We start from the raw sequence: 18,960 nt of genomic DNA on the forward strand, positions 1-18,960 counted from the left end.
TGAGTTTCAGACAGGTGTGTTTAGCAACTAGAAGCAGTGTACAAAGCTTCACACCTTGTAAATGCAGTGACTGCTGTGGCTTCCAAAATACAGTCCAATGAGCATCATTGAATGTGTCATAAAGTGCTCTAAAAGCTCCAGAATATCACCTGCACAGTGCTTGCCTCCCTGCAGGGCTTGTAAATGATATTTTGTGTTTGTATTGTCTGCCTGTGTCCTGCAAAACCGCATAGAGATCGCTGATGAGAATTGTCTTGTTTGCCTCAGCTGAAGAAAGGTCTAATTTGTTGTAATCCTTTTTTAAATTTCCAGCATCTTCCACAAACACTGCTGGGAACTGGAGAAACCCCCTTGCACTGGGACTTTCAGACTATGATACGTTGTCTCATTCCTCCTACGCCAGCTGTTACGGGAATGTTTATGGCAACCTTCCTTTGCAGAGCAGGTGAGTAGAATATATGAAGATTTTCTGCCCTTCCTCCTGCATGTCACAGGCTCTTAAAAAACTTCTGAGCAAATCAAGCTTGATTTCTAAGAGCCAGGGTGAAGAGTACTTGTAAAATTGATGTTGTGAGAGCAGGTTTTCTGTGTGGAGCTGTAGCACCACTGACTGTACCCCAGCACTGAGAGAAGGGGGAGCAGTTGTAGTGAAGGGTGAACTCGTTGATTGCACAACTTTTTCCTGTGGCTGGTGCTGGACAATCAAACCTCCTGCACTCCCTGGTAGCTGTGATGCTCTGGGCAGTGTTGTAGGCAGAGCTCACAGTGAGCCCAGTTCTCCTGGACCCCATCAGCAGTTTCACAGGACACAGCCCTGTTTGGTTTCTGAAGCTGTAGTGCTTGTGCTGATAAAACAAGGCAAGGAAACACCTTCAGCCTCATGTCTGACATGGTCGCACCTCTGCCAAGTGCATTTCCCTTGGCAGAGCTGAACCTGGCAGCCATGGGGGGCTGTGCTGCTGTTTGCAGATACCCCTGCTTGTGGGGGCTTTCCCAAGGGCTGCAGAGAGCCCAGGGTCTGCTTGCTCCTTGCAGGAAATGCTGCAGCTCTTGCTGCTTCTGCATGGCATTTTTGATGTGTCCCCCTCACTGCAGAATGCTTGGCTGTGAGGACAGGAAACTCCTGCCCCGGGGAATGACTCTGCCCCCACAAATGCCATCACATTTAAAGACACTTATGCTCAGTGTAGTAAGTACCCCACGTGTGTGCCTCCTGCTTTGTGGGTTGCAGTTTGTGCTTGCTGCCAGACCGACTTGTGTGAAAATACTGAATTTTTAATTTTGTTTGTTTTAAAATAAATGAAAGTGTAAGGGAATACATAAAAGCTGCTGCTAGATCCTTTTTTTTTTTCTAAGCTAAGTGCTATGGGCTGTTTTAGTGAAGTGATCTGAGATATCTATGGCAACAGTGTTTAAAAATACTGTTTCTACTAATTTTTTTAATTTCTTATAATTGAGCTTTGGAAATCCTGCTTGTATTAGCACTTTATTTAAATGAGCTTTATTAGCTATTAATTTTCCATATTCTGAATCACTTGTCTGATTGTTCATCTGCTTTGTTTTCTACTTTAATGTGATCATGGCAAATAAGCAATCAGTACACCCAGCACTTCTGACAGAGCTCAAGGCCAGGTTGGGTGAGGCTTGGAGGTGTAGTAGAAGGTGTCCCTGCCCAGGGTGGGGATGCTGGAACGAGATGAGCTTTCAGGTCCCACCAAGCCAAACCAGTCTGTGATATTGTGACAATTCTGAGCAGCTGAGATAGCTCTTGCACACAGCTTTACTGCTTACAGCACAAAAAACGGGTTTGTCTTTGGAGGCAAACTCAAAATAACCAGCATATCTTGGAGCTGTGTGAATTTAGGGGCCAGAGGAAGACCCTCAGCTGACCCTGGTGCCGTGTGTGTGTTGCAGGACGTACGCAGAGCAGAGCCAGCTGGGTGGTGACGAGGAGGATGGCCTGGAGGAAGAGCTGCCCAGCAGTGAGCAGAGGCTGTACTGGCACGAGGACTCCAAGCCTGGCACACTGGTGTAGCCCCTGTGCAAGCCCCTCATTCCTACCCCTGCGTGCCTTGCACAAAAACGCCGCGGCCCCGGGGCGGACCTCGGGTGGAACTTGCAAAAGGAACAAAAAAAAGAGGGAGCAGGCTTGTTTTTGCTGGGAAAGGTGGAATTCAGCACTAAGAGGGACTGCAGCAAACTGACAGAGTCTTGCCACGACTTTGTGAATCCCTACAGCCCACGGGAGCCAGGGCGAGCCACAGTTCATCTATGACCAGATGCAGCACTCGGTTGAAGTATTTATATTCAGCAAGCACTTTTTGGGAAGATTGCAAGGTGTTGAAGGCAAACCTCAGAGAAAACAAAAAAATGTGAAAAGGAGACTCTTATGGAAAAACCAGGAATTCTAGGAGCACAAGTCTGATGTCTGAAAGAAGAGGAGAAAATGAAAATTTATTCTGCCATGGCTTATGAGGATCTGGAAGAGGTTTCATAGGCTTATGAAGGATAGATACTGTGTGTGTGAGTGAGGCAAAGAGTGACTGAATCAGTATTGGAACATTACTTGAAGGAAGGCTGGAATTTTTTTATTATAGAGGTTTGAATGAGTCTGTCCAGTTTTTGGGGTGTTGTTAAGAGTGTTTGTTAGCACCACAAGCAAGTTCTGGAAAGAAAAAATTCGCTGACACATAACGTCGTGTAAAAACTGCAGGTAGTCGTGGATTCAGAAACAGAAGCAGTAAAGTTTGAGCTCTTTTTTCCCATGATAAAACATAATTAATAACGGCCCATTTAATGACCTTTTCATGGTACAACTTCACTGTGTGCAGGAGTAGGCAAATTTTCCCCGTGGCTGCACGGTGACCCCCATTCATCGGGTGACAGTGACACGTTGCTGTGCCACAGTGGGTCGAGCTCCACAGTGGGGAGCCCCAGGGAACAATTTGGTAGCAATGGCCAGTATTTTAAGGTGGATGCAAACACAAAAACAGTCAAGTGGGTGCCTTAAAATGAGGGGCATTAGGATTGTACCGCCTGCCACCTGAACTGCCAGGTGCATTGCAGAGTCACTGAGTGACAGAGCAGCAATTTCACAGAACCATTTGTGTAGGGATAAAACCATGCAACTGCAGTCTTGATTGAAGAGGGATAAACCTACCTCAGGTCATCCATCTGTAGGAACAAATTGGCACGGGGTTATCCTGCCTGATTCCTGATGACTCGTCTGCATACGGTAATATCTCTCTCGTTTCTCAGCTGTACTGTGCTTCAGGATTCCAGAAATGGTGCTCTTTTGTTCTTTTATACAAAAAGATTAGTTACTCCTTGTTCATATTGTGAATAGAAAGGTTTCTGATGAACTTTTTTGACGTTTTTTACCAGTATTCCAGAGCATGTAATATATACAGAAGGACACACTTGTTAAGCTGGTACTTAGTTGTTTCTATTATTAGAGTCGCGATTTGGAATTAAACGAACAAAAACCAAAATAAAAAATAACTTATTTCCTTGGTTTTGCATATTTGTATAGCCTTCTAGAAATGCGAAAGCTCTTTTTGCTTATTCTTTTACTACTCCTGAATTTTTTAGACCTATTATTTTGTATAGGTCAATAAACTAAAAAGTGTGCTACCAAAACCACTTCAGCATTCCTCCTGTTTCTCCTTGAGTGCTTGGGAAAGTGCAGTGTTTGTTATTTCAGGGCTTTGAGGTAAATCACCGTGGTCTGATTTCTTTTGGCCTGTGGTGTTGGGTGGAGTGCAGAGGGTCAGTGGCCTCCTCTGAAGGAAGATTGGCCCCAGGCAGGTCAGAGATCCCGAAATACCAGAATATCAGATCAGAATTTCTGCTTCTCCATCAGCTGTACTGAGGAGCCAAGCTGGACTCACTCTGCATCCCTCCAGTGATACAGACACAGAGATGTCCTTGTGTTGTTGAAAATGCTTCTTGCTCATCTGTCCTTGCACCTAGGAATTGCCACAGCCTTTCCCATTTGGAATGTGGATTTTGGGGTTTGTGTTGCTCATGTGCTGTGTCCTCTTTGGAGTTTGTGCCCCTTGAGACACCCACCTATCTGTAAGAGTGACTTGGGTTTCAGATGCGCAACTGCTTCTGCACCCTGATCTCCCAGTAGTTGAGATTATTCAGTCTTGCTCTCTTCAGAGTTATTTGGCATTCCCTACTTTTTGTGGTGTCCATAAACTTCACAACCACCACTGAATTTTATTCTCATTTCCAGGTTGCTGGTGAAAATAAGTGTTTAAAAAACCCTGCAGCTGTGCCCATTAAAATTACCCCCGTGACACTTTTTCATTTCTCCAAGCAGCATTTGAAGTTTGTCTGCTGGCAATTCCTTCCTACATCAGCTGCTCCCTGCTGCTGCAAACCACCAGTGCTTTGAGCAGGAGGCTGAGTGGTCCCAGTTCCTTACCCACAGCTTGTGGAATCAACACTCAAAAAGCTTTTCCTACAAAAAGGAAATAAGATGTGTACAAGGCCTGTATCCCCTTTAAAGTTTTGTTTTCATTCCTTTATTTTAATGCTGTAGCCACGGAGTTTTGTGTTGGCTTTCCCATCAGCGTTCAGGATTTAGCTCAGCCCAACAAATCCGTGTTGGCACAAAGCTGGTTCTCAGCCTGGCCTCCCAACTTCCTGGGACAGAACCAGGGTGATTTTGGATGAAGTTGTTGAGAAGATGGGAATTTGAGGTGAGTTTGGGTTGAGGGTGGTCTGTGTTTGGGGCTATTGTGTATAAAGCCAGAGTTCAGAGCCTGGTTGTGGTTTCCAGTTAGCAAGAGCTGAGCAGAGGAACTGGGAATTGAAGTGGAGCTGTAGCTCTTGAGCCCCACTTGTCATTCTCCACATGCCTGGCTCTGCAAGGGTTTTGTTTTAGGAACTTCTATGAAGGGTGGAAGTACAGAGTGAGGAAGGAGGCCCAGAAGACGAGAATAAGAATATCCAACTTTTCTTTTCTCAGATGTTGCTTAGGGTCAGTCTTGGGTGGCATGGAGAAAGAAAGGGACTATCCTGCCTATCAAATGAGCTGCTGCTGCACCCAGTTGTTGCCAGTTGTTCCCCAGCACCTTTAACTTTGCCCTTGGCAGATTTCCAGCTTGTTTTGTTGTGTTTCTGGAGTGATGTTTTGATGCAGATGTACAGCTGTTCAGAGACCAGTCTGTATAATGCAGCTGAGGAGGTAATAAAGACATAGTTGTCATCATTATCTTATTTGTTCGCAGCTGAAATACAAATTGCCTGTGCTTTGTTTGAATTCCTATCTCATCTGTGTTGCTGTTTAACCACAGCCTGCCTCACCAGGATAACTGAGGACATCTAGTGCCTGATAGCAGAGTTGAAGAGAGGAGCCTTCCTGCTTCTTGTCCTCCTCTGAAATCCCTCCTGACCATTCCAGTATGAAGAAATATGTAGAAATTCTTATTTGGTGATATCAGAACAAAGCCAAGAGGTGACCAAGGTGAAACACCAGACCCACAGGGTTTGATTTTACAAACTTCTCTCTCATCAGAAGGTAGTCGCTGCTGATGGGAGTGTGGAGGGGAAATAAAACCCCACTTAAATCTGTGGAGTGTTTCTGAGGGCTTTTAGTTAAAAAAAAGACCTAGTCCTTGCCAGGAATCCTTAAAAAGGAATTTGGGCACTGAGCTAAAATAAGCCATGCCTGATATTTTTAATTGCTGTCTGCTTTTTCTCTGCTGTTTTGAACAAAAATACTCTGAGATACCGGAGGACAAACACTGCTGGGAGTTGCCACGAGCCCCGTGGGAGGCTGGTGTTGGACATTCCTCCAGTGCAGGGACCAGGAGGGATGAGGCTCAGGCCAGGAGCTCCTTCCCCAACACAGGAAAATCTTTTAAGTTCACTTACCTTTAAAATCCACCTGACTATACTTATGTGAAACTTTTTGGCCAAGGTGACTCGAGATGTGACTCTTGCAGGTGTCTGCTGACTTCTCATTTATGATCTTGCACTTGCTCAGCTGAAGTGTGAAGAATGCAGCAGCAACGTTTGCAGCTCCTGGGTGGGTGAGAAGTCTCCACCGTGACCCAGCCCGTCCCAGAATGTGTGTAGGAAATGCTGTAAAGGCTGAAGGTTTGCTCCATCTTCTGGGCTTTGGGATCATTGCAGGAGAGCTGCTCCTGAGCCTGGGGAGAAGCTCCCTGTGCTTGCCTGGCACTGTCTGGGTGTGTTCACACTGCTTGTAGGAAGATTTCTGCATTCTAAACTATTCTTCCATCTCCTTTGTACATTTCTGTCATATTTTATAAATTTCTAAGGTATAAAACTGACAGTCTCAGCTACTGCAGGGCCTCACACAGTGAAATCTCTCTCAGTGAAATCTCTCCCAGGGCAGGATTTATCATCAAACCTTTTTACCCTGTGCTCTGATGGAGCAAGTGAAGCCTGATGAGCCATTCTCTCCACACTGGAAGAAGGGGCAGCATGAGTTATGATCAATGCTGGTAGCCCAGGAGGACACATGGCACAAAGGTCAGGGCCTTAATGACAGAGAAGCAAGACTTTGAACAAGAAGCAGCTCCTTGCCATCCATCCAGCTTCGTTATCCCTGTCTGTCCCTTATGATGAAGGGAATCACCATAAATCCTTCAGCAAGTCCTTGGCTGCAGAGGGATGTGCTCTGCCTCCCTGGACATCTCCTGCCCCATTCCAGCACAGCAGGAAGGACTCTCAATTTATATTTAATCATTAGAGTGCCATCAAAGAGCTGCAGATGGAGAGGAGTTTGCAGCCAGCCAGGGCTCAGCTGGAGTAACTCTAGAAGAAATCCTTCCACCTGTTGACAGGCTGAGGTTAGGGAAGGACGTGCCCCATGTGTACAGAAGGAGGTGGCCATGTGGCTTTGCAGCATCACTGCCTGTGGGCACGTTTTGGTGGCAGGAGGATGTGAGGTGAGAGGCTGTGATAGGTTTGGATGCTGTAAAAGAAGGATACAGCCTATTTCAATGTGCAGGGTGACATTATTTCCTCAGATGACTCTGTTTCTCATCTGATCTGCTTGGGCTGAATTCAGTGTTCCAGAGAAATGTGGAGGTGATTGCACCTTGCAAAGGTTTTGATGTTGCTTGTTGAAGAATCCTTGACATCGTGTTACTGCAGTTCTGATTTAATGGTGCAGCCAGGCAACACTGGGAGTGAAAATATAGATTTAGCCTAAAAAGCGAAGGTACATTTTAACATTTAACTCTGGCCACTGGTTTTAGCGTGAGGCTTTTGTCACTCTGTTCTGCCCTGCAAACCCAGAGCACAGATAAATCCTAGGAATAAAGGTAGAGTTAGCAGTAAATAATTGCTGAATTGCACATGCTGTCACAGATGGGTTCTTACGCAGCTTTCAAGGAGATTAATGTCTTCTCTCAAAGTCTGAGCTTGCATTTCTGATGCAAGTATTGAATCTCTGAGCCTGTTTTGCACACAGATCTGCAATAACAAGCCCTCTGTTAATAGTAGTAAACATTTGGGTAAATGCCCATGGGTAGTGTGAGATCCAGCACCGTGTTTGCCTTGTGTCTGGGCAAGCTGTGCCCATCAGACAGGAGCCAGTGCTGCCCCAGGGTCTCAGTCCCCTGGCAGTCCCTGGTGCAGGGGTTAATGTCCCATTTTGATGGCCATAACCAGCCTCAGCTCTGTCCCAAAGCAGGTGAAGCCACACTGAGGCAGCTCAGGGCACCTTTTGCGTTTGCCCATTGATGGAAAGTCCCAGGTAGAGCTGTAGCTCACTCCCTGAAGTCGTGGTCAGATAACAAACATCCTGAATTGCCCACTCCCCATAAAATAACAAAATTACTCACGGTCTCTCACAGACCTGTTTTTATTCACCACAGGCTGGTTTTCTACTCCTGGCAGCTGTTTGTACTGTGCTTTGGGAAGAAGAGGTAACAAACCACCACCCAGGGATGAAAACATTTAGGTATTTAGAAATGCTTTAGCAAGGTCAAAAAAATAACAAGCTGGGCAAGGAAAATACCAAGTTAGCAGAAACTACTGCTGAGTGTTTCAGCATTTTGCCCATGTTTGTGCTATAAATGGTATCTGGGAGCAGAAACTCTCTCCTGTAGCCACAGAACTGCTCTGTGTAACTGAACATGGTGCAGCCCCCCTGGCTGCGCTGGGGATGCTGCTCCAGCCACTTTAGAATGTGGTCAGTAAAAAAAAGAGCTGGGAGTTGGCAGGGGAGGTATAATGTTGTTCAGTGGTAAGCAAGCGCAGAAAGTCAGTCTTAGGGGGTCAGATTTGGAACAGGTTTTGGCTGTGGATGAGGCAAAGGTTTGTCCTGGGTCAGCTCAGGCTGCCAGGAGCAGCTCAGTTGCCTTTTGTGTCATCTCCAGACCCCCACCAACAAAATCTCAGTGTCAACATTCATAGGTGGGGCTGTCTCCTACCCAAAATCATGGGAGTTTTGGTAGTTTTTAAAATGGTTTTAAATGGTTAAAGTTTTTTAGAAACCCATCTGCTGATTATTTTAACCCTTTTTGATACAAACCAAGGCATACACATCTGACTTGCCAATGCATTTCCCTACAGGATTGCTTTGGACAGGCCACTGTGAGTGGTCAGTGCCCTGCTCCAGGCTGAAATGTTCTGTTCTTGATTTCTGTCATGAGCCAAAGTCTTCTCCAGGCTCCACTTTTCTCCCTACACTTGTTAAAGTTTTCTTTTCCCTGTAATCAAGAAGGTGGATGATGACAGAGGTTGTTTCCTACTGTGTAGGTACTGTAGCCGCTCTCAGACTTCTCTAAAAATGGAAACTTAAAAAAAAATTTAAAAAATCACCAAGTTCTTTTTTGGAGGGGCCAAATTAAAAGCATCCAGGTCTCACTGAAACAGGAGATGCAGCTCTGCTTGCTTCTCTAAAGGCAGAGGAAATTCCAAGGCATCAACACAGTGATGATGGGAGATGATGAGAGATCTCAGCACAGTGAGATGTGATGATTGGTTGAGCTGGGGCAGCAGTGGAGGGCTGGTATTCCCATCCCTGCTGCTCCATGCTGCCCTGATCCAGCCACTGCTGTGCCAGCTGCTTCTCACAGGGTTTGACTCTGCAGCTCCCTGTCCAGTGACTTGGGCAAATACTTCCAAAGTCAGATGTCCTTACTCTATTTAAGCAGCAAACTTAATCTGATATATTTGTATCTGGAAGAGTTTAGAGATGTGGTGGGTGATGATTTTTTTCCCCTTGGTGTTTTTCCCACAGGGTGTCTCTCTATGACTGCTCCCGTCCCTTAGTGGTTGTTATTGTTAAGATCCCATCATCTGACCCTTTATAATCCCTGTATTGGGTTACACTGCATTGCTGGACATGCTTGGTGCATGCTACTGATTGTCAATTTTAGACTCCCCCATCAGCCTAAGAGTTTCTTAAAATTAATGCCAGGTTATGTTACATGGGCACATTCCCTGACTCATTCCAGCTGCACTTGGAAATGCCAAGGATTGGTAATAGAGGGGGATTTATAAGAAAAAAAAAAAAAAAAAAAAAAAAAAAAAAAAAAAGCCAACATTATAAAAATTGCTCTCCAATATTTCGCCACAGCATGTGTCCCATCAATTACCTTAAAAATAGAACAGTTTTAGGCACTTGAAACATGGGTTCATGGGCTGCCTCGTGTCAAGTGATGGCACAGGGGTCAGGCCTTCCTGATATTCAAGTCAAGAACTTGTCAGCCTTTTGTCTTTCAAGAGGGATAACTTGGAATTTTTTTAAGAGAATGTGTAAATGAGGAAAAAAAAAATCAACGAAGTGAAGCAATCGTGCAGGAGAGGCTGGGTTTCATTCCAGAGCACATCCTTGTGTGAGAACCTGCCTTACAAACAGGGAGCAGTGAGTCAGAATGGTTCATTACTAAGGGCAGACCTCTTCTTCTGTCAAGCATGCACCAAAAGTGCTTTTGTTTAATGCTTGTTGGGTACCTACTCAGCATGAATTTTGAGCTGCTACTTCCTGTAGGAATTGCTCTATGATTGCTGCAGGTACCTCCTGCCTTGTGCTGGGGCTTTGAGTGCAGCTCTGGCACAGCACAGCTCTGTCCTCTGGTAACAGGGCACCTCGTGCAGCAGCTTGTTAGTCCAGGGATTCCTGAACAAGTGTCAAATCGGTGTGGAAATACCAAGTGTCACCAGTGGAAGTGGCTTTCCTGTCTTAATGAAGGTTGAGAAATGTGTGATTGCTTTGGAAAGCTCTGGGGGAACACCAACAAATGTTCTGGGGAAGAAGATGGCAGTTTAGACTTGGAAAAGTGTTTTAGACCCACCGTGAGCGTGTCCTCACCTCAAGGGTGTTGTTTGTTGCTCTAATGTGCTGTTACCAGAACACCAAAACACTAAGCAGTGTGTTAGGAAAGGAAGTACATCCTGGAAACATAATTTATGGAGGAGAGACCTGAAGTAGGCAAAATATGATACCCACCTCTGAAATCTGTGGGATTAGCACCTGTGTCACCAGGAGAGGTGTCACCAGGCAGCCCTTTGCTCTGCATCTGATGGAGAAGGCATCATTCCCAGGATAGTGTTTCCTAATCGTGGCATTGACAAGTGATATATTTCTGCTTAAGAGAAAAAGTGGTTTTCAAACACCTGATAGTGTTCTCAGTACTCCTGTTTTCCTTCTCAAGAGGATTTTGTGGGTTTGACCCTGCTTAACTTAGATGATCTGACAAGACCATGGCCCAAGATGGCCTGGCTGAAGATCATGGAAACCCAAGAAGGTGGCATGGGGCTTTATTTACAGTCAAGAAATTAGCAAGTGAGAAGTAAGCACTGAATAGACAGCTTCTGTGGCCCAAAGTGCATCGTTTGGGAGAGTGGCATTCCGGCTACTGAAGAGCACTGATTTATTTGATAACATCAGGAAACCATTTATGGGCTCTATTATGGGCAGCAATCGCTGGGGCTTAGAGCTGCTGGAGCAGATAGATTGATGTGTGGGTCTGCTGTTGTGCTTGCTACTGCATAATATAAAACAAGGATAAGAACGTCCCTGAAATGCCAAAGGAGCAAATGGAGCCATTGCATTCTTGGCTTGGGTTTTTATTCTCTCTTCCTTTACCACTTACTCTGTTCCTAAATTTTTGCCCTCTTCCCTGCTGTGTAACAGCATGAATCAAATGAGGACCTTTGGATAATGGACTTTTAACAGAGGTTAACAGGGTTTAGAACTCCACGTTTTGTGTTACAAAACACAGTAAAGAGACACCATTATCATGCAGAGCCTATTTTGCTGCTGGCAGACTCCAGCAGAGTGTGGTTGAGACTGTGATGAGAAATATGGCTTAAAAATTGGCGAGGCATGGTTTCACAGCCTCTCTCCCATGGTTTTGCACCTATGGAAGCTGCATTTGCAAGGTGAGGATTTGATTTGACACCCCTGCAAAGAAAATTTGAAATTATGAGAGGAAATCTTCCTAATCCAATGAACGGCTCAAACTGTGAGTAACAAAATTAGCCACCCTTGGTACTCTGCTGTTACAAAGAAACCATGCACAGGGTGATGTTGGAGGTGTGGCTTTCTGGTTTGCTGCATGAATTTTGCAGCCTATAAAACATTGGGAAGAAGGAGACACTTAGATGAGATGGACACCTAACAAAAACAAGAGTTTGGGGAGTTACATCTGGTCTACAAATGTAATAAAGTAAATCTTTGTAGCTGCTTACTAATTCTGTTTAAAAGTGGTAAAAAGTAGGAGAAGGATGAGCCTGAGATGAACTGTCAGCCAAGAAGAGCTGAGGGTGTAGATGATGTTTATGATAGGGACAGGCCAGTCAAGAAGCATTGCCCCTGGATGGGAGCAGGGATGTGCCATGGGAAATGCTTCCCTGGGAGCACTCAGGCTGCTTCCAAGGGCTGGTGCCTGTCCTTGCATGGACCTCTGTCCCCAGGCACAAGGTGCATATTGTACCAGCTCTGCCCACCTTTTTCCATCTTGGAGGACTTTCCCCTACGCAGGATGTGAGGCCTGGGAGAGGTCCCCAACTGAGGGTGGCTGCACTCACACCAAAGCCCCCTGTGATGCTCAGTCAGGGCTTAGACCTGGCCAAAGGCTGTGCAAGGCCTGTGGGTTTTGACCCTTTTGAGATAGAGATGTTATGGATACAGAGACCTTTCTGATTCCTCCCAGGGGCCGGGTTTTACCTGCACATCTCACAGGTGCCATGAATGTCCCTCGATCCAGCGCGGGGTGAAGCCCTGAGCGGCGCAGTGTCCTGGGAATCCTCTGGAACATCTCTTCTGCCTCCCTCAGCGGGGCACACACCAGCTGCACTGAAATGTCAGAAGGGTTTGCACAGCTGACAGGTTGCTGAAAATGGAGCATCGCCATAAATTCTATTTATCCAGCCAAGTGCAGCTTAATATAGACTTAGCTGCACGGGCTGTGTCCCGCACTGAGCCCGGGAGCTGCCACAGCTCATGACCAAAACATGAACTTGTCGATTTAACCGGATCAACTACTGCTAGTGACGGGGGAAAAAGAAGAAAATCCTTTGAAATTTATCTGTCTCTTTAGATTTGAAAAGTCTTAGAGGAAGGAGGGAAGAATGAACATGTCTGAACTTGACCAAAACTCCGATGAAGACGTGTGTGCCGAGGACATTGATGAAGATGAAATCCTGGCTAACCTGTCCCCTGAGGAGCTAAAGGAGCTGCAGAGTGAGATGGAAGTCATGGCCCCAGACCCTGAAGTCCCGACTGGGATGATACAGAGGGATCAGACAGAGAAAGCCCCCACGGGGAGCTTCGACCACAGGTCCCTGGTTGACTACCTGTACTGGCAGAAGGCATCCAGACGCATGCTGGAGGATGAGAGAGTTCCTGTCACCCTCTTGCCCTCTGAGGTAACAAGCAAAAAAATCACAAATACTTATTATGTATCAGCAGTGGGATCTGTTTTTATAGCTTTAATACCTTAACCTGCCTCTGCTTCTGTCCCTTACGTAAGGTAGAGTACAAACAAATTTAGATTAATCCTAAAAGCCTCATCAGTGATAGAATCCAGCTTGGGCTGATGTCAGGGTTAGTAATTTTTTAATTGCTTTTCCCAAATATTTACTTTAGCTTTTTAATAGAAAAGAATCTTAATTCTGATTTGAGTAAAGCAAATCACTGAGAAAATGTCACAAGATCAGTTTTAGAGGATGTAACTCTAATTTGTTTGAGTTTGCATATGGAAGAACAGCATGTTGCTTTTCCATGGAAGATTATATTAATCATGCAAATTAAATTATTAATTGACAGAATTTAGTGACATACTGGAGAAAAATCCCAAACCACTGTATTTTAACAGTGTGAAACATTTGCTAACAACCAAACATGCAAACTCTGGGAACTGGTTCAACCCTACTCAATACAGTGTTTAAATGTATTTGACTATCCCCATGACTTTGAAATAAAGTTAAGGTCATACTTAGATATCTTTCAGGATGAGGGCTACACTTAAAAATAGGTTAATAGAATTGAAACTTGGCCAGATGAAACACATCCATACTTGAATGTGAAGTTCACTAGAAGTGAATTTCAGGTAACTTATTTATTTTATTTTTGTTTTAAATATCAGTGGTTTGCTAATACACACCAATGTAGCACATCCCAGACTTCCCAGGGCAGGTTTCATGGGCTGCTTTTGGAGACCAGGGGGAATCTGTGGGATTTTTCTCCTCCTGCAACACTCTTACATTCAAAGAGACAATTTTTTAAACACTTCTGAGGTTAAACCTGAAATCTGGGCGTGGAGCTGGCTGCTGCATTCACAGCTGGTCAAGAAATCCCCATGCCAAACCCATTCACCACCACAGCCCCAAGGACAGAAGTGACTGGGACCATTTTGTCTGACTTTGGGTGCAGCACAAGCCGTGACATTCTCCTGCCCGAAACAGCGCAAATCTCAGGGAAATAGCTGGATTTTATTAGTGCTTTATTAGCATTTCTCTGTGATGGAAGAATCGCTTGCACAAAGATGCTTGACAAAGAAAAGTCTCAGGTAGGAGTGTTTCTGGAATTGGTAGACATTTGCAACTAATTTATTTGGGTGGTAGAAGCCTCATTGCCCAGAAACTGCTTTGTGCAGCGGCTGGTTTCTTATCTCTGGACTTTCGGATATCTCTTATCTCTCCAAACTGATCTATTATTCTATCTTCAGTGAGGTGCTGCCTTAGGTGTGATGCTCTGGGACTGCCAGAGCAGGTGGCCTTGTACTGGATGATTCCACAAAGGCCACAAAGTGCCCTCTTCTCTCCTCCTTGGGCTGAGCAAACCATCAGGGGTTCACACTGATGTCCAGTGCTTTGTGGCATATGAAGGAAACTCTCTCTTGTCAAAGAAATTATAAAGATTGCACTAAATCCAGAAAGAGACTTTGGATCAGAAACTCTTAACCCCTAGAAGGGTTCAAAGACCATCTTAACATATCATTAAATATGTTCAGGGTTTAATTTTCAGGACTTAATTTAGTAGGCAGAGATGAGAAACTGGTTTGCAGTCTCTTTAGGAACAAATTGTTCCTGTGTTCCCAAGCAAGCTGGTACAGCCTGTACTTACAGCAATGACACTTTTAGGGGTTATTCTCTATTGTATGGGCATAGAGGGATCTAAATCCAGCTGCTATGTGTTTATTTGAGCAGAAGGTTATTGTAACAAAGATGTTTTCCAAATATTTCAGCTGTGAGGTTTTGTCTTCCTCAGAGAAGTGCTGCGGAGGAGATGGAAGGAGAGGCTGGCAGCAGTGCTGAGGTGGCTTGTGGGAGGATGCCAGAGGGAAAAGAGAGACATTACCAAAATGAGCATGTATCCGAGTCAAGAACACAACCTGGGGAGACCAAGAAAGATGGAAGTGATAAGGAGAGAGTGGCGGAGGAGGATGAGAAAGAAGAAGCAGAGGAGGAAGAGGAGGAAGAAGAAGAAGAAGAAGAAAGTGAGACTGAATTGGAAACAAAGGAAAATTGCACCAATGAGGATAGTCACGGCAACCAGATAAGTCAGAAGCCAGGTACAGAACCAGAAGAAATCAAAGAAAAGCCTAAGGAGAATGAAAAGAAAATATCAAAATTGAACATCCCCCAGAAATTAGCACTGGACACCAGCTTCATGAAGATAAGTGCCAGGCCTTCAGGGAATCAAACCAATTTAGAAGACAGCTTGGAGAAAGTCCGAAAAAACAACCCAGACGTGAAGGAGCTCAACCTGAACAACATAGAAAACGTCCCCAAGGAAATGCTGATCGATTTTGTCAACGCCATGAAAAAGAACAAGAACGTAAAGACGTTCAGCTTGGCCAACGTGGGGGCTGATGACAACGTGGCATTCGCACTGGCCAACATGCTGAGGGAGAACAGGAGCATCACCACCCTCAACATCGACTCCAACTTCATCTCTGGCAAAGGCATCGTGGCCATCATGCGCTGCCTGCAGTACAACGAGACGCTGACGGAGCTCCGCTTCCACAACCAGAGGGGCCTGCTGGGCCACCAGGCAGAGATGGAGATCGCCAGGCTGCTGAAAGCCAACACCACCCTCCTTAAAATGGGCTATCACTTCGAGCTGCCGGGGCCCAGGATGGTGGTGACCAACCTGCTCAGCAGGAACCTGGACAAGCAAAGGCAAAAGAGGCAAGAGGGGCAAAGGCAGCAGCAAATGAAAGAGCAGAAAGAGTTGATAGCGATGCTGGAGAATGGACTTGGGCTGCCTCCAGGGATGTGGGAAATGCTGGGGGTACCGCTGCCCCAGTTGAGGATGCAGGAGCCCCCACAAGCCCCCAAACCCCCTGTCCCTGCAGCTGTGTCACTGAACAAAAGGCAGGAGAACACGAGGCCGCCAGCACCCGAGCAGCCGTGCAGAGAAAAACCCATCAGCTTCAAAGTGGTCAAGCTGAAGAAGACTCAGCGCAAAAACCCTGTGCCAGAGTACGTGGAGCCTGCTGAGAAAACCAACCTCAAGGACGTCATCAAAACACTTAAACCAATTCCCAGGAGAAGACCTCCTCCCCTGGTGGAAATAACCCCCAGAGATCAGCTCCTCAATGACATCCGCCAGAGCAACGTCGCTTATCTCAAGCCGGTGAGTGCGGAGTGGTGGCACTGAGGGGAGGGAGTGGCAGTCACCTGCTGTGCTCTGAGCTCTGGTTGGAAATGTTGGGCATTGGCAGGGCTGGCAAATGCACCTGCACATGGCATTGTCACCCCTTGGTGTCAGGCTGCCACTCCTGGCGTGCAGGGTGTTGTTTTCCAGCAGCACTGAGGTATGGCTTGTGCAGGGAACTCACTGCAAGCACCAAGGCTGCAGCTTTGAGCATCAGTGTCTGCATCCACAAGGTAAAAGAAAGGAAATTCACTCAGGAGGGGACCAAACCCACAGAAACTCAACCTTACCATACTCACAATAGTGTATTTGTTATGACAGGCACATGCTATTAGAAGACAATTGTTTCATGAGTACAACAGGTATTATTTTTCACATTAGTCCCCCATAAAGCCCCATGTTTCTCTCTTCAATAGCTGTGTTTTTCCTTAGCTCTCACTTTACACAAGTGAGCACTGTCACTTGGCACACAGTGAAATCCAGCTTGGACTCAGTCTGCAGCCCTGCTCCTGCCTGCCTCACCCAGAAACAAGGAGTGTATTTTAGTGATCCTTTGCTGCTCATTCTTTTATTTGTCCTTATGTAGACCAATTGCAAAATTCTAGAGCTAACAGGAAAAAAAGAAATCAGATCCACCAGCAGTGAAGATGGAACGAGGTTATGGGAAGAAAGTAGTGGTACTGTAGAGGATTTTATATTTGTTTTCATGGAAAATTTTGCCACTGAAAATTGGCTCAGTGGCCAACTCAAGTGAGCTCAACATCATCCTGACTTTGAGAATGCCAGTCCAAAACTGAAAACTGCCTCTCAGGTATGCTCTCACTTGAGTACCAAATTCATTTTGCTTCCCAAAATCCTGGCCACCAGGTTTAACCTCTTGCTCTCCTGACCTGTTATATTCCCTTGCATTGATTTAAGAAATCCTGAAAGCTGGCTGATGTTTTTGTAGCTTGATGCCTGTTTGTGTTGTCAAGGCTTGAGGAAGAGGACAGAAAATCCCTTGTAATTAAAAACAGTCATGTAGTATTTTGTAATTAATTTTTTCTTTCAATTTTGACTTTTTAATATAGTGGACCTAGTTTCGCTTTAATTTATACCTACAAAGAAATAATTATTTCCTCAGTAATTCCAGAGTAGTTCGTCCTGATATTTTGTCAGGGACAGGTCCTGCAGTGACCTTGGATCCTGGTCCGGGATTACCCTGAACATTCTGTCCCCTAGGCAAGATTTGGGGTTCTGAGTTTCTGCTGGCCACTCCAACTTGGCTGCATCCAAGGCCTCTCCTCAGGGCATTTCTGGCCATTCTAGGCCAGTCCAGGATTTGCATTTTGGTTCCACATCCCAGACAATAATACCTGCCTGTGGAAAGCTCACAAATAATGCTGGTGACAGGAGGCTGGTCCTTCATGGCCGTGGGACCTGCTGCCTTCCCAGCCCTCAGGACGGTGGAGGACAATGGCACTCACTCTCTGCCAGGCACAGCCCTTATTTTGCACAGCAGTGATGAGAAACCTGGGTGCTGCCATGTGCCAGGGGTGATACTGAACCCCAGCCATTCCCCCCCAAAATGATTGGGAGGATTTTATCCATGAGAGATGTAGGGTTAAAGGGAGAGAGATCAATTCATGGTGCATCCAAAATATGCCAGATAACAACAGCTATGTTAAGAGCCCATGGAATGATGAAATGATGGACACATGTATAGGGTGCTTGGGGTAGTTTGTTTCAGTGGATTGTTTGGGGATTTTTTGGGTTGGTTCTTTTTTGGCCTCTGTCACCAGACCACTTGGCTTGGATTTGGGGCATTAGGGTGCTACCCTCCCTATCCTCTATGATCTTGGTAACTCTTTTTTGCCTCAATTCCCTCAGCTTCATTTCTAAAATGGAATTTTACTGCTTGAGCTGAGACAGGTGTTTGTTCTCTCTGTGGTGGGACTCAATGCCTTCAAATTGATTTCCTGGACCTTAAGCATTGCAAACAGCAAATGGGGCTTTCCAAACAAAAGAGAGTTCCCAAGCAGAACTCCTTGGAGTTCCCAGCCGTTATATTTTTAGTTTCTGAGGGTTTGTATTAGACTCGACTGACCTGGTAAATAAGACTGAGAAATTTCCTCCTCCTAATCCTTCATGTCCTTGTCCAGGTGCCGTTGCCAAAGCAACTGGAGTGAGAGACCAGACTGACCTGAAGAAAACAACTTGGAATAAGGACTTATTCAAGTTTTGCTTACAACTGTTTCAGCAGATGTTTTCTGCAGAGCCCAGGTGGTGTATTCAACTCTTTGGGAACAAAACTTGCAGCACACACTTGTATCAGTGTGGTGAAAACGGCTGGCATGGGAAAAGTCAGCGCTAAGCGTTTCCATCAGGTATCAAACAATCCCGCTGCCATCTGTCTGCCAAGTGGATTGGAGGCTTCAGTTTGTTGTGGGAGTATTTTCTCAGAGGCATCAATAACCTTGTCTTTCTCGTTTGTCAGCAAACTATTTTGCTTCCACGGTGTCCTTCTGCTGCCAGATTCTGCAGGAACACGCTGTGCTTTATCTTTATTTTCACACACATGTTACTTTATTACTCTCTTGTCCGTGAGAAATGTATTTGGATTCCATGTATACAGCTTCATTTTTTTTTAGGCTAAGGAAACAGAAACAAAATAAAGCTCTCTCTGTAAGATGTGTGCAGCACTTCCATTGCTAACAAAGCACTCACAGAATGACTGCTCTGGTACAAGGAACACCTTCTAAGCTCCCTCTATTTCAGAACCATGTCTAGTGGGTATTGCACCTGATCAGCATTTAAAAGATGATGCCATGCTCTGCTTTGAGAACTGTGATTCACCTCTGTCTTACTGCAATACTGAA

General features: G+C 45.5%; 2 protein-coding genes and 1 long non-coding RNA gene across 6 annotated transcripts in view; 2 read left to right on the top strand and 1 right to left on the bottom strand.

Moving 5' to 3' along the window:
* FRMD4B (FERM domain containing 4B) overlaps nucleotides 1-3,643 on the top strand; it is a 79,244-nt gene extending 75,601 nt beyond the window's left edge. For all 4 annotated transcript variants that reach the window (XM_066327208.1, XM_066327211.1, XM_066327209.1 and 1 more), the window contains 2 exons: nucleotides 313-445; nucleotides 1,915-3,643. In XM_066327208.1, coding sequence (XP_066183305.1) covers nucleotides 313-445; nucleotides 1,915-2,035 — 254 coding nt within the window. In that variant the 3' untranslated portion in view covers nucleotides 2,036-3,643. The remainder of the gene's footprint in view (nucleotides 1-312; nucleotides 446-1,914) is intronic.
* LOC136366265 (uncharacterized) overlaps nucleotides 1-18,960 on the bottom strand; it is a 302,489-nt gene that overhangs the window by 13,001 nt on the left and 270,528 nt on the right. The gene's annotated exons all lie outside the window — the stretch shown is intronic.
* LMOD3 (leiomodin 3) lies at nucleotides 12,390-18,772 on the top strand. Its single transcript, XM_066327198.1, has 3 exons — nucleotides 12,390-12,867; nucleotides 14,711-16,081; nucleotides 18,244-18,772. The coding sequence occupies exons 1-3, from the start codon at nucleotides 12,571-12,573 to the stop codon at nucleotides 18,268-18,270; spliced, it is 1,695 nt and encodes a 564-aa protein (XP_066183295.1). The 5' UTR covers nucleotides 12,390-12,570; the 3' UTR covers nucleotides 18,271-18,772.

The sequence above is a fragment of the Sylvia atricapilla genome, chromosome 11 (genome assembly GCF_009819655.1).
Source record: "Sylvia atricapilla isolate bSylAtr1 chromosome 11, bSylAtr1.pri, whole genome shotgun sequence".
Lineage (NCBI taxonomy): Eukaryota > Metazoa > Chordata > Aves > Passeriformes > Sylviidae > Sylvia > Sylvia atricapilla.

Coding starts and splice junctions, on each gene's coding strand:
- LMOD3 (XM_066327198.1), top strand. CDS start 12,571: ATGAACATGTCTGAACTTGACCAAAACTCCGATGAAGACGTGTGTGCC. Junction 12,868..14,710: donor TCACCCTCTTGCCCTCTGAG/GTAACAAGCAAA, acceptor TGTCTTCCTCAG/AGAAGTGCTGCGGAGGAGAT. Junction 16,082..18,243: donor ACGTCGCTTATCTCAAGCCG/GTGAGTGCGGAG, acceptor GTCCTTGTCCAG/GTGCCGTTGCCAAAGCAACT.